Raw genomic sequence first — 13,750 nt, 5'->3', positions numbered from 1 at the left:
GAATCATAATAATTGATAATTTAATATATTTTAAGAATATATGCAAAAATTACTTTAAAAAATAAATTTATTTAATTTTTAAAATTGAAAAAATGTCACATTAATTAATATGATTAAAAAAATAAATTTATTTAATTTTTAAAATTGAAAAAATGTCACATTAATTGATATGATTATTATTATAATATTAATTTAGAATAGATGTTGGGCTCGTGCTTTGCACGAACTTCTTCTCAGTAGATTAAAAAAACCGACCACAAGTGGTCGGTTTTGTATTATTTTTTATTTTTTATATGAAAAATAAATAATAATTAATAATAAAACTATTTAATTAATTATTATAATTTTTTAAAATATAAAAACAAAAAAACCGACCACAAGTGGTCGGTTTTAAAAAAAATAAAATAATCCAAAAACTGTCCACAAGTGGTCGATTTTTTATATATTTTTTAATTATTTATTTCAGAAACTGTCCACTAGTAATCGATTTTTTTAAAAGAAAAATTAAAAAATATTTAAAAAACCGACCACATACCACATGTGGTCGATTTTTATAAAATTAATTTATTAATTTAATTTAAAACCGACCACATGTGGTCGTTGTTTTTTCCCTAAAGATATTTGTTCAATTAAAATAAAATAATAATGTATTTTAAAAATAAATATATAATTTTAAAAAAAAACAACCACTTGTGGTCGGTTTTTAAAAAAGAAACCACTACTTTTTCGACCACAAATTTTGATCAGTTTTTTGATCAAAAATTGGAGAAAATCAATCACTTGTGGTCGGTTTTTGTGATCGAATTTTCTCTTTTTTTTTAGTAGTGATTGGACATGGGCATCAAATTTAAGAGCATTGGTGAGAGCTTGATGGTCAACCATTGTTGTTTCTAGTAGGACCAGCATGGAGGGGTGGTGATTTTGAAGAATAATGTCGCTGTGTCTGCGGAAATTAGCGTTGTTTGCGCCTCTAGTGTTCTAAATTACAATCTTCATCAATTTATCTGGTGTGGGTGGGGAGAGTGGTGGGTTCTTTCCCTTGTCCCTTGGGAGGACTTGGGGTTGACCTCTGTATAGACTCACGATGACTGCAGGAGGAGTTAAGTCCTCCTAGTTCCTCAGAATCAGTGAGATGACTCTCATTTCCATAGGACAGTGTACTATAATAGCTGCACTGAAGGGCTCTTTGAACTCTTTGAACTCTTTGAGAAGAGGCTTTTCGAGAAGAAAGAAGTCTATGTTTTGTTCCCAAAGGTCCTCTAATAGTTGCTCCATCTCTGCATTACTCGACCTTAAGGCTTCTAGAGTTAATAGCTCTTCTGGATTTTGGTTTCCATTCTCTTGGACAGAGGGGGTCCAGGGGATGAAGCTTAGAGTCTGAGTGCTGGGAGGTAAGGGATGGTGGGATAGAGTTGCAAGCTTCTGAACGTGTGATCCATTAGGGAGTTGAGTTCCCCCGTGTTTATAAATTTCAGTGTCCCCATTGCCTTTGCATAGTGCAGTGTCTGTGCCCAGACTTGAGTTCCCAGGCCTGATATTATACTGTCCACTCCCTCCCTAATTATCTGAGCCATCTAAGCTGGGTATTGAATCCTCAGAATGATTGGCTAGTCTCCCACCACCACATAGTATGTGATTAACTTGCCATAAAGAGCTAGTTTCGCCCAGAATGATGATATCCGAGCCGGTGGGTGCGGAGCTGTGGTGAACCACAGGGGTTCCTTGAGGGGTATGTTCGATGGGGATGGATTTGCCATTGGTTTTGGTTATAGTAGCAGTAGGAGTTGGTTGAGACACAGAGTTCTCCGGCCATGGTATATAGCTAGAGGGGTTAGTGTAGTTAATTGATGTGATGGCATCGGTCACCTTAAGCGTCTTAGGGGAATGATTGCCTTTTTCAGGATTCGAAGAATTAATAGGAGAAGATGCAGAGACGGGGGGAGTTACTTCTAGCTTCTCCGAGAAAATGATGCTACTACGTGTGGGGTGGGCCCCTGGGCCTCTCTCAGCATTAATGGGAATGGTAGCGGTATTAGAGAAACTAATGTCAGAATTATTATTAATGCCAAAGTTGACTTTGGTAGTGGTACTATTAGGGGGGGAGGGGGTATATAAAGATTTCCCTTCTTTTTTAAAGTGGGAGCCATTTTTATTAGTGGGTCAGGTGGATTGATTGTGGGTCGGGTAATTTTTTTTACCTGGAACCGAATTATTCAAGGGAGATGAGTTGGGTTGAGGAGACGTACCTGTTGGTGGGCTACTCTTATTTACCTGGTTGGGCTTTGGGCCCAAAACTTTGTGGCCTTTTCTTTAGTTTTTCTTTGGGCTTCTCGATTGGCTCCGTCTTCGCGGGAAGGACACGATTTGCCAGCCTTCGTCGGAGCTTTGCTGAATGGCCGGTGCTGGGGCTGAAGTGGATGGATTAGGATTTAATGTAGTGTGTTGTCTTAGAGCGCATGTTGTAAGGGTATGTCCAATTCTTCCACAATCAGTACACAAGATTCCTTCGCCTTCATAGACAACTCTTTGAATGTGGTTACCAATGGTAACCGTGGTTGACACCGGTGTTTCAATTGGGACTTGAATGCAGAGTCTAGAATATCTGTCAAGGAGGGTCGCTGAAGTGCATGTGTCTATTTTGAGTAGCGCTCCTAATTTCGACCCTATCTTTTCAAGAATCAGACGGTCGTAGAACTCGGTGGGTAATCTTAAAAGTCTTACCCAGATAGCAGTGTGGGTGAGAGTGGAATTCTCCGGGACGAAGTTTGGTTCCCATTTCTTGATGGTTAGAAAGCTACCCGTGACGATCCATGGTCCCTCATGTAGCACTCTGTGTAGACTTGTGGGTTGGAAAAATTTTGCAATAAAGAAATCCATACCCAGGTCTATTAACGTTAGTGGTTCCGAGAGTTTCTATAAGTCCATCAGCTTATTTTTGAGGTAGTTATGGGCTAGTTTCTTCCCATAGAGTTTTATAATGACTGAGTGTTGCCACAGTTGGTAGATTCGCAGTTTGTCTTCAGCAGTTAAGGGATCGGTTTGGCGTCTCTGCATTCTGTCAAAGTGGAGTCATTTGCAGGCTGTAGGTAATCTCTGTTCAAATTTGAGTCCTTGTTTAGGAGGACGGTTTTGAAGGATTGCGAATCCATCGTCCCCGTCTTGATTGGAATGTCCTCATCCATGTTGGTTGAGGATTTTGGAGGTTTCGGTGGATCCAGTGGTGTTGAAGGTGAAGGTTCCGTGTACGAAGGGGAAGAAATGTCCATCGAGTTACTTTTATTATTAGGTTTAATTGAGTTCCCCCTTCATCGTTTTTACTATTAAATCAAATCTAAACATAACTAAAATTTAAAATTAAAAGCAAAATAGATCATATAGTATAAAACAATGGAGATTTAAGTTCTAAGAGAAATGGGGGAATAAGAAGGGGCGAGGGGTTGGGGGTTGGGTGGGTGGAATAGATTAATTTTTATATTATTTTAATTTTTGCTTTATGTTTTAACTTATAATTATTTTGGATTTCATTGTCACGTGTCATTTTTTAATTATTCAATTTATGATGTTATAGCAAGTGTGTGCTACACAAACTTTATATTTGTTGCTGATTAATAAAATATATTTAATAAAAATGAATTTTTAACTAGTCAAAGTATTTAATAAATATTAGTGTTGACTGAGATGTTTAAATGAATTTTAGGAATAACTTTAAGAAACTGTAAATGGCTGAAAGTCATTTTTAATTGATATTAAAATTGTGCATACTCCATTGCATTTATGCCACTCCCATGCTTCTCCTTGTGTCTCCCAAATTAGTTTACATTACAAAGTAAAATGAGGTACGAGGGTAAACACATAGCGTGGGGTTAGGTTGGGGGTTGAAGGTGGGGATGGGGGAAAGATAATTTTGCCCTGGTTTATCAGCCAACTTTGCGGGCCTCGTTTGTGTCAGTAGTAGCACGCAAGCCCATGTTATCTTATTATCTCCTTGTCATTTTAATATAACTATTACTCCCTCTACCCTCTATTTCGTTTTAGTTGATCATTTTTTAAAAAATATTTATTTTAATTTAATTATTTTTTAATAAAATTAAGAATATTTTATTATATTTTTTTAATATTATTCTCAATATTAAATGATTAAATAAAGTATATTTACTTAAATTTATATTTTTAAAATATAATTAATAAAATTAGTTTTGTAAAATAAATTCTTAATAAATACTTTCTTAAAAGGAATGTCAAGTAAAAAAGGATCAATTATTTTAAAACGGAGGTAGTACAATGAAACATCTCTCCATACTCTCTTCGCTAACTCCGAAGGTACGTTTTGATATAAGAAATAATTAATTTTTAAATTAATTAAAAATACATGTGAGAATTTATTTAAGAATTACTTATTTTAGAATTGTAATATTATTTTTATTCTATTTTAAGGATGAAATAACTATTTTTTAAGTAGCTAATCTTCGGATAACTTATTTTCTAATCAAATAATTTTTTAACTTTCTCTCTCCATACCGTCAGAATTAAAATTAAAAGGTTATAAATTTTAAATTAAATATATACATATATTGAATAACTTTTAAAAATAAATATATAATTAAAATTAAAATTACTGAATTCAACTTTAACTCTGTAACTGATATTTTGGCACCGCTATTGCCCCCTAAGTGCCCCCACCTCACATCAATTTTACTAACATGACAAATACTCAAATAGTGTCTATGTTGAAAATTGAAATCAATTACTTCAGATTTTCATGAAGATCTTAGATCTTCATCTCACTTGTTTTTACTCTACTAGTTAAGTACATGCTAGAGGCTACTAGCAGCTTGACTTAGCATGGTATTGTTGACTGGAAAGTATATATGATTAAAATAATCTAAAAGATATTAAGCGATTCTTTTTTGTTTTTACTCTTTTTATCTAAACTTTGATAGAGTAGAATTACGTGATCATTACTAAAAAAATATTTTTTTTCTATTGAAATTTTCCATTAAAAAATATTAATGATATATTTCAGAGATATTTTGATTGAATCAATGAGAAAAAAATATATATAATTATGATTTCACATGAAACAATTTAAAAAACTTCTCAATATATCAACAAAAATCTGTTTCCATCATGTGTATTTTCAGTGAGCTAATTTAGTGAGAATAGGATGAAAATATCATGCTTTATAATATAAATTTACACTGATTCGCAATGGATATTTATGAGTTAGCCATTGACAAAAATATAAAATAAGTCTACGTATAATAGATTCTTATGCTATAATATTTCTTCAAATCTCACACATTGCAAGTGTTTTAATGTATTAATTTTTTGTTAAGTAAATGTGTGCACAAACTATCCAGGAGGCTACTGTCTAAGAAGAAAAATTGACCTAGATCCAACAGAGTAATAAAATAACGAATAAACTATTGCATGATTAAGTGAGAAGTGAGATATGATAAAGAGTTGAATTAATAGTCATAGCAAAGGACCTAGTCGTCATGGAAGTTCAATTTACAAAATATAGTAGTAGTATTTTTGTTTGTTAGTAGGAAAGCTGATTTTATATTATTTACGACTAATAAATTAATGTTGATGAGGTTAGATTACATTGGAAGAAATGAAACTAACGTACTATATTACTATGAAATTTGTGTAGAAATTTCATGTCGCACGCGATGGGGATATGCTGTACCTTTCCCCGGCGAGATTCCTGCTCTGTTATTATACTTGTTATATAGTTGCAAAAAAATTATTTATACTGACGATGTATAATATAAAAATTACGATGAGTGAATACTAACTTTTTTTTTTAATGAATTTTTCTTTTAGAAATTGAAGAAATATCAATTGAAAGAAGAAATTTGAAGGGAGGTATTGGTCATGTGATTGTTGGATCAATATGTAAATAAAATTTTATATTAATAGCTGAAAAAAATAATTATTTATAAGATAGGAATATTTTTAAAAATGTGACACCTTTTGAGGAGCTTTAGCCTAACAACTAGTGTCGAAGTCATGGTTCGACTTGCAAAAATAAAAATGGCAAAGTGATAGACGTTAGGTTAATGATCTCCAAATAATCTCATGAATGATGATGGATCAAGTAAAATTTTGTTTAAGATTGTTGGGTGTGTGTGAATAAAGTTTCGCATATTGATAATTGGAAAAGAAAAATACTTTATTTATGAATTGTGGATACTTTTAATGGTGTGAGGCTTTTTGCAAAAAAAAATAGTATAAAATAATATTACATCATAGTAAGAGTCACTACTAGATAGAGTTTTTTTTTTCCACCACAAATCAATAATAAATTTATATAAGTATGTATTTTTTCACACATTTTCCACCAAACCACCTGAACATATGACGGAAATAAATTCTCATTGGAACGTCAAGAGAATTTTCCTAATTTTTTTTCGTGCAAAAAGATTCTTAATTTTTGTTTTCTCACTCATGAATCAGAATGGCTATAAAAATAACAAATGAACATATTTCAGCGGAAAATTTTGAATGAAAAATAATAATTTTTTTAAGTAGTGAGTATCCTTGAGCTGTTTAATTAGCTAGCTCAATAGTGATAACTGAATTTGAAAATTATGACTCAATAGTACGTATCGTAGTGATTTAATTAGTGATCGATTTTGAAATTACAATACTATACGGTTCAAATTGAAAATTTAAAACATTTGAAGGATTATTGGTTAATTAAAGAGCTAATTAGTTGCTTATAACTAAGCTCTTTTTCCATGACACTGTTATTACGTATCTTGATGTTAATATTTCGATATGCACTGTCTAATTGTCTCTATAAGTCCAAGACAATTGGGTAATGAATATACATTTTCAATAGTGAAATGCTAGAAAATCTCAAATTTCAATTTTCCACTAAGTTGGGCTCTTTGTCTAATCATATAGTTTATGTGGAGAGAAAATGCGTTAAGATTATTTCACTTTATGTGATCTTTTTTTCAAAACCATTTGTCCTTAATTAATTATTGTTGGATTTGTCTCTTCTTTGTCGACAATTTTTACTGTGGATTAACGTAACATAAAAAGAAAATTGAGAGAAATTCAATATTCTAATTAATAAGCTCAAATTAAATAAAGTTATTTTTCTTCCATTTCTTCTCTACGGCTTATAGCTCGCGCATGTTGAACTGTATGATTAAACTATAAGAAAATGCTTTTTTAAGATTTAGGTGGTAAAATTTATATTATGTTAAAAAGATAATTCATCGGTCATTGTTGAACAAAACTTGAAGAAGTGATTTTGTATCTGAATATGATTTTTGTGGTTAATTTGAACTTTGAAGGGAGATGTTATTTAGACTTATCGAAAAATAAGTCTAAGGAGATTCTTTACAAAATTTGAAGTCATTTGATAAGTCTATGAAGATTATCTACAAAATTAGAAGTCATTTGGTGGTGTGAAAATTTGAGCATATTTATACATTATTATATACTTTTATTTAGGTAAATACTTTTTTTATTAACTTATATAAGTACATATATAAATATTGTTGCAGAATAATATTATCTATGAGGAACTAATTAAATTAAACAATTTGAAAAGATGAATGCAATGAATTGTGGTTTATATATTTGTACAAATTTTCCCTTTTCTAAAATTATAATAATTTATGAAAAAAGGGTTATTTGTTGTAATTATAGCATCGCCGACATTATTAATTAAGAGGAACAAGCCAGTACTAATTAAATATGTTTTCCTAATTTGTCATGCATGTAATGGTCGTTTTCAAATTGGTGCCATCAACATTCCCCCACCCTCAAACACCCAAACACACCCTCCCCCATACTTCAACTCCTATAATATTTGCCTAGATTAGTGATATTTGATAAAAAGTCTATATTTCTTATTATATATTATCCCCTTATATTTTTGTCATGGTTTACATCGTTATCTTGAATATTTTGCGCGAATTACGTGTTTTGTATGTGTATTAATATAGAAAACGGATTGAAAATAACGAGCTAATTTAGTGCAAGTTTAGCCAAGAAAATAAAGATGAAATTATTGTCAAGCTCCCCCCACTTTCCTGACCTTGCTGTAGGACCATATAACGAGATAAAACGAAATTATAAACTAAAAGATAAAAGTATATTCATGAGCAAAAATATAGAATTGTGATTTCCCCAATCATAGAGTGAATTCTTAACATGTTAACAGTAATCTTTTCAAACTATTCTCTATCAATCCAGAATATAATCTTCTCTAATCACAAATATCCCTTGATCAATTGCAGTAATTTTGTACGTAGTTCTCTCTCGAACTAACTCTAGCTAGCAATTCAAACTGATCACAAGCTCTCGTCAAAGCTTTCTATATCTCTATTCCACTTTAACTTACATACTACATACAAAAAAAATAAGCAATACGCCAATACCATATCATTTATTTTTGAGAAAATATTTTTCTAAGAGAGAATTTTCCCTTCTACCAAATTACACATCCCTTATTAGATGCACATAATGCAGCTAATTAAATTAATTTAGACCAAGAAGATCTGATTGATATGTTAAGATTCGTTTTATAGTTGTGAATAGTACGGAATGTCAGTTGATCAAGTTGTTAATTTGATTAATTTACACAAAGCAAAAGGTCTTAGCCTAGTAATCAAATTAATATTTATGTGACAACTAGCTTTTTATGAGAACTTATCTCATCTAGTTGGCGATGACTCAAATTTTTGCCGACTAATTAAAATATGTTATATATAAACACTACGACGAAAAAAACAAATAATTAAAATTTTAGTGGTAACGTCGATCAATTCTACATCACAAAATGAAATGTAGCACAGTTGTAGTGATAATAAATCTAACAAATGTTGGGGTCGATTTCCAGAGGAGCATGAAAATATGGATAATAAATCATATCATTCAAACTATTATTACTTCATAAGACAATTAATCACACAAATAAGGCATGGAAATAGCATGGCAAATGTGCCAACTTATCAGTTACTACATTCTAAATACAGTCAACTAACAAAAAAAGAATTAATCCATCACTCTACTGTTATATCTTAAAGGTGAAAATTTTAATTTAATTATCATGATGAGAGCATACAATCTAAAATTTGACAAGAATATATGACAAATACAAGAAGGCCGAAAAAATGGACTGTTAAAGATTTGACTATATACATCTATAATTAAAGCCAAAGGAAAAAAAAATAATTATAGATATGATCAACTAATGATCAATGTGTCAATTATTATGATGTAGCAACTTAAAATTAGCTGAAAAAAAATATGAGAAGAGCATTCGTAGCAGAGTTGAGTATCATAATTCATCATCGAGGGGTTATGATAGAATGAACGAAATCTCTTCAGAGCTTCATTCTTAATCGAAGATTTCGAATACGGATTCAAAATTGAAAAATAAACATGATAGAGGAATCTCTTCATTCTTTGAGATTGACTGACCAACACCAAATAGAAAACAAAAAAGAGACTTAATTGAACATGCATGCATGCAATAACAATATTCCATACATGTGCGATTACGAAGTATATGGTGCTCAAGTCTGTCATATATATATATAGTTTGCTAGCATGTACAAAGCAATAATACACACTTTATTTGTCTACGTACCTAGGTTCTTTTTAATTATGGCCAGGCCTTGATCTCTTTATATTATACACTAATAATATGGTCAAATCTCTATGTTGGAGTTAGAAGTATTTTAATATTAAAGTGTATGAATTCGTATGTAGTGGAGAAAGTGATCATTAGTTATTCTTTGTAACTCATATAATCATGCATTATGACATGTTTTTCTTAGTATTTCCTACTAGTTACTGGAGCAAGTTTGTTAAACGGACACCATGGAAAACTTTGTTTTGTCACTCAAAAGTGACAATGGAAACTCTTGGTTGAAAGTTCCATCCGTCCGGAGACGAGAAAGAACCTCCATTGACCATTTGTGGACAGGAAAGAGCAACCTCTGCTTTATGTAATTACATATCGCAAAGATGCGCCTCTGATTATTCCAGTTTTCAGTTTTGTTTAATTTCATCAGGCGAAAGTTCCAAACTTGATGAATAATTTGTTAAAAAGACATTTAATTCTATACATCATTAACTTTTCCAACTTAACAACTTCACCCACAAATTTTATAATAATTCACTTTAATTCAATACTTCCAACTTAATAAATTCATCCACAAATTTTAAATAATACACTTCAACCTACTCCATCATCCACCATTATATATATAAAAAAATATTTAGGTTTCCAAAAATATTAAATAAAAAAAAATTCAAAAGCTAAAAATATAAGGTGGTTGTTTTCCCTCCAAAAAGCTCCGATTTCGACCACTTTTCCGGCGTTATTCCCGGCGATCAGCTCTAAATCAGTCCACAAACATCATAAGCTTGTCCATTGCACCCATTGTTACCCCATTTATTTGGTATCTCCTCAAACACACCACTTTCCAAACATTGTTAAAAAGCTAGAAACCTCACATTACTCAAAACCACTTTACAAAGTACATTACAGCAACTCAGGCGACTCCAAGTTTATTTCTTTATTCCATAAACCCAAAGATCGTAGATTAGAAGCAATATTTGCAATTTCACGATTTTCGTACGGATAGCTGCCCAGTCATCGACCACTGATTTTCATTCATCAACCGTGAATATAACCCGATATAGACCATAAGCATAATCTACCGTAGACCAAAGCCTAATTCCACGATGTCTATTGCAGAATTTGTTCTGGTTTCTGGTGATTTCATAGGAGAATGATTGGAGACTCCCAAATGCTGGAAATAGAGATCTTTTACGAAGGTTCGCCGCAATAGTTCGTATGGAGAATTGGTTACAAGCATAATGCAGAGCGGGAATCTAGATTATGCGCCGGGTGACGTGGTGATTAGTTATCTAATGAATTCGAGGGAAAACGTGAATCCTACAATCATAAATAGTGATGTACGTGTGTTGATGTACATGATAGATGTCGATGCAGATGGCATCAGGCCTATTTTAAGGATACATGTAGATGAGAGGTCCGTCGAAGGACTGGTAAATTCATCAGAACGCCCACCTCCGCGCCGGGTAGTCGACAATGATTTCAGTAATTACGAGAATGATGATAATCAACCTATTAATACAGAAGATGATCCTATGCATATGAAAGAGGTTTCATCGAACTCGCAAGACGATGAAGAAGACCGTGGAACGGGATCACAACCGAGACATTGCTTCAACAACGGAGCTAATTTCCATCTCGATCAAATATTCGCCTACAAGAAAGAGCTCAAAATTCTACTAAACGCAGCAGCGGTGAGATAGTGTTTTGATTATTGTTTGGAGAAGAGCTGCTCGAAATTCTTGAAGGCAAAATGCTTATCTCATGGTTGCGGATGGTTGTTGAGGGCAATGAAGTATGAGACTTTGTGTAAATTTTGCATATACAAGTATGTCGGGTTGAATACGTGCGGTGTTGAACACGCCACCCAAAGGCATAAGAGATTGTCCTCCAAATTAATTTCTTCACTATGCGTAAATTATTTTCGGGATGGTAAGGGTCCAAGCATAAACGAAATACAAAGGATTGTGTTCAAGGAGTTGCAATGCCACGCACGCTATTGGATGTGTTGGAAAGGAAGTGCAATTACAAAGAACATCATTCGCGGGACACCAGAGCACGGATATGCTTGCTTGCCAGCTTTTTCCTACATGGTGGAGTTGTTGAATCCAAGGTTTTCCTACTCTATTATGGTAAACCAGATTAATGGAGCGTTCGTTTACTATTTCTTAGCATTCGGAGCTTGCATACGGGGATATGCCCACATGAAAAAGGTAATTACCATCGATGGCACACATTTGTATGGAAAGTACAGGGGCCTGTTGCTGAGTGCAGTTGCACAGGACACAGAAAATCATATCTTTCCAATTGCCTTTTATGTTGTCGATAAAGAGAACGATACTTATTGGACCTTCATCTTCCAAAAGTTGAAGTCTATCATAGAAGATGAACTAGATCTATGTGTCATCTCCGACAGGCACATCAGCATTGCCAATGCTTTCTTCCGATTTATAGTCGTGCTCACCATGGACTTTGCATGAGGCACCTCGCTTAAAATCTGCGCATAAATCAGCACTATGGAGAATATCTTTATCTGTTCTACGCCACGACAAAGGCATATACTGTTGATGAATTTAGCGAGCATTTTTTCGAATTGAAGAATAATAGCCCCGAGGCAGCACATGTCCTTGAAAATGTACTTTGTTTTGAGAAATGGAGTAGAGAACACTTTTCGAACAATAGGTACGATATGATGACCACAAACATCGTCGAGTCACTCAACTCGATGTTGATGGATGAATGGGAGTACCCCGTGTCATACATATTCAATTCAATTGCTAGAAAATTTGTTGAAAAGTTTAGGAAGTGACATGCCTTTGTCGATGGTCAAAACAACATATTTATGCCTTGTGCGGAAAAGATTCTAAGGGATAGCAAGAGTGCAAGCAATTTCTTGTATGTGACTAATGCAAACGGGGTCTCGATCAATTCACGGTGTTCGTTAACGGCGTTACTGTCAAGGTTAATCTATTGGAAAGGAGTTGTTCCTGTCAGAAATTTAACTTGATGAAAATGCCATGTGAACATGCGATGGAAGCTTTGCGAGCAAAGTATGACGATGGCGTAGGTTATGGCATCTCCATCTACGATTACTCTTCCCCAATTTATAAAGATGAAACTTACCTCCTTGCATACTCGAAAGCTATTAACGTTTTTCCTCTAGAGGCCGAATGGACTGTGCCATAGGAAGTGCAAGACAGTAAGATTTCTCCACCCCCTACGATCGCAAACTCAGAAGGAAGAAAGTCAAACTCACTAAGGGCGTCGGTGAGACATTCAAGTCTAAAAGGAGGAATAGGTGTTCGATATGCAAGAAATCCGTGTACAAAAGAGACACATGTAGAATGGCCAACAAATCATAGACAACCTTTGTTTTTTTGCTTCAGTTGTAAAGCTATTGTTTTAGGGGATAAATGTTCGTTTCTGTAGAATTTAACCTTCAGTTGTAATTGACTTAACACATTTTCTATGATAGGCTATGTAAATTCTATGGTATATCATTCCTACAGTCTATCAAATATTATGTATTGGTTATTTGATTGCTTATCAAACATGCTATGTTGGTCTTTTTACCGCTTTAACTCTCCAATCGATGCAATGAATCATTGTTTCCCATTCTCATTTAATGAAAAGCTACAAAAACGTCTGTTCACAAGAAAAACCACTGGTATACGCAAACCAAGCATTTTCTGTTTTTACACATGTCGACTGACCATTGGGTGGATATATGAAAGGACTCCATCTAGTAGTCTATAAGTAGAGTGCCTATTTCTACGTAAACCTTCAGTTGTTCCTAAATCCAATATCAGAAACCCTCTTCTTCTTCTTCTTCACCCAAATAAAAACATATGCCTCCAAGAAGGATAGTCCTGTGCCCTGTCAGACGTGTTCCCCCAAGGCACTACGACCTCTTTCTTCTAAGGAATAATTTCAATCGCCTGTTCTATGGCCTAGGTCAAGACCGCATCTACCTAGAGCGGGAACTCCGTAGAATTGTTCATTTCCTGAGGGCAATTCTGGAAAGGCTCAAAATGGATGGCCCTGACTACATCACCCCCTCAATATCCCGTGAAATCTGTTGTTTAGTTTTTTATTTTCTTTTATGTTTATTAGTTTTTATTTTGTGTTCATTGT

At 33.5% G+C, this 13,750-nt stretch overlaps 1 protein-coding gene across 1 annotated transcript; it reads left to right on the top strand.

The window, feature by feature from the left end:
• Nucleotides 1–10,857: 10,857 nt before the first annotated feature.
• Nucleotides 10,858–12,096, top strand: LOC124888809. The gene is made up of 2 exons (XM_047400098.1): nt 10,858–11,310; nt 11,446–12,096. Exons 1-2 carry the CDS (start codon nt 10,858–10,860, stop codon nt 12,094–12,096), a joined length of 1,104 nt encoding a protein of 367 aa, XP_047256054.1.
• Nucleotides 12,097–13,750: the final 1,654 nt, after the last annotated feature.

The sequence above is a fragment of the Capsicum annuum genome, chromosome 11, assembly GCF_002878395.1.
Source record: "Capsicum annuum cultivar UCD-10X-F1 chromosome 11, UCD10Xv1.1, whole genome shotgun sequence".
NCBI lineage: Eukaryota > Viridiplantae > Streptophyta > Magnoliopsida > Solanales > Solanaceae > Capsicum > Capsicum annuum.
Note: the sequence above shows the minus strand (reverse complement) of the source record. Positions and strands in the feature narration are given on the sequence as shown.

Excerpts from the sequence above, each read along its gene's own strand:
- LOC124888809 (XM_047400098.1), top strand. The coding sequence starts at position 10,858 with ATGCAGAGCGGGAATCTAGATTATGCGCCGGGTGACGTGGTGATTAGT. Across the intron at positions 11,311-11,445 it reads TTCTACTAAACGCAGCAGCG|TATGTCGGGTTGAATACGTG; the intron begins GTGAGATAGTGT and ends TGCATATACAAG.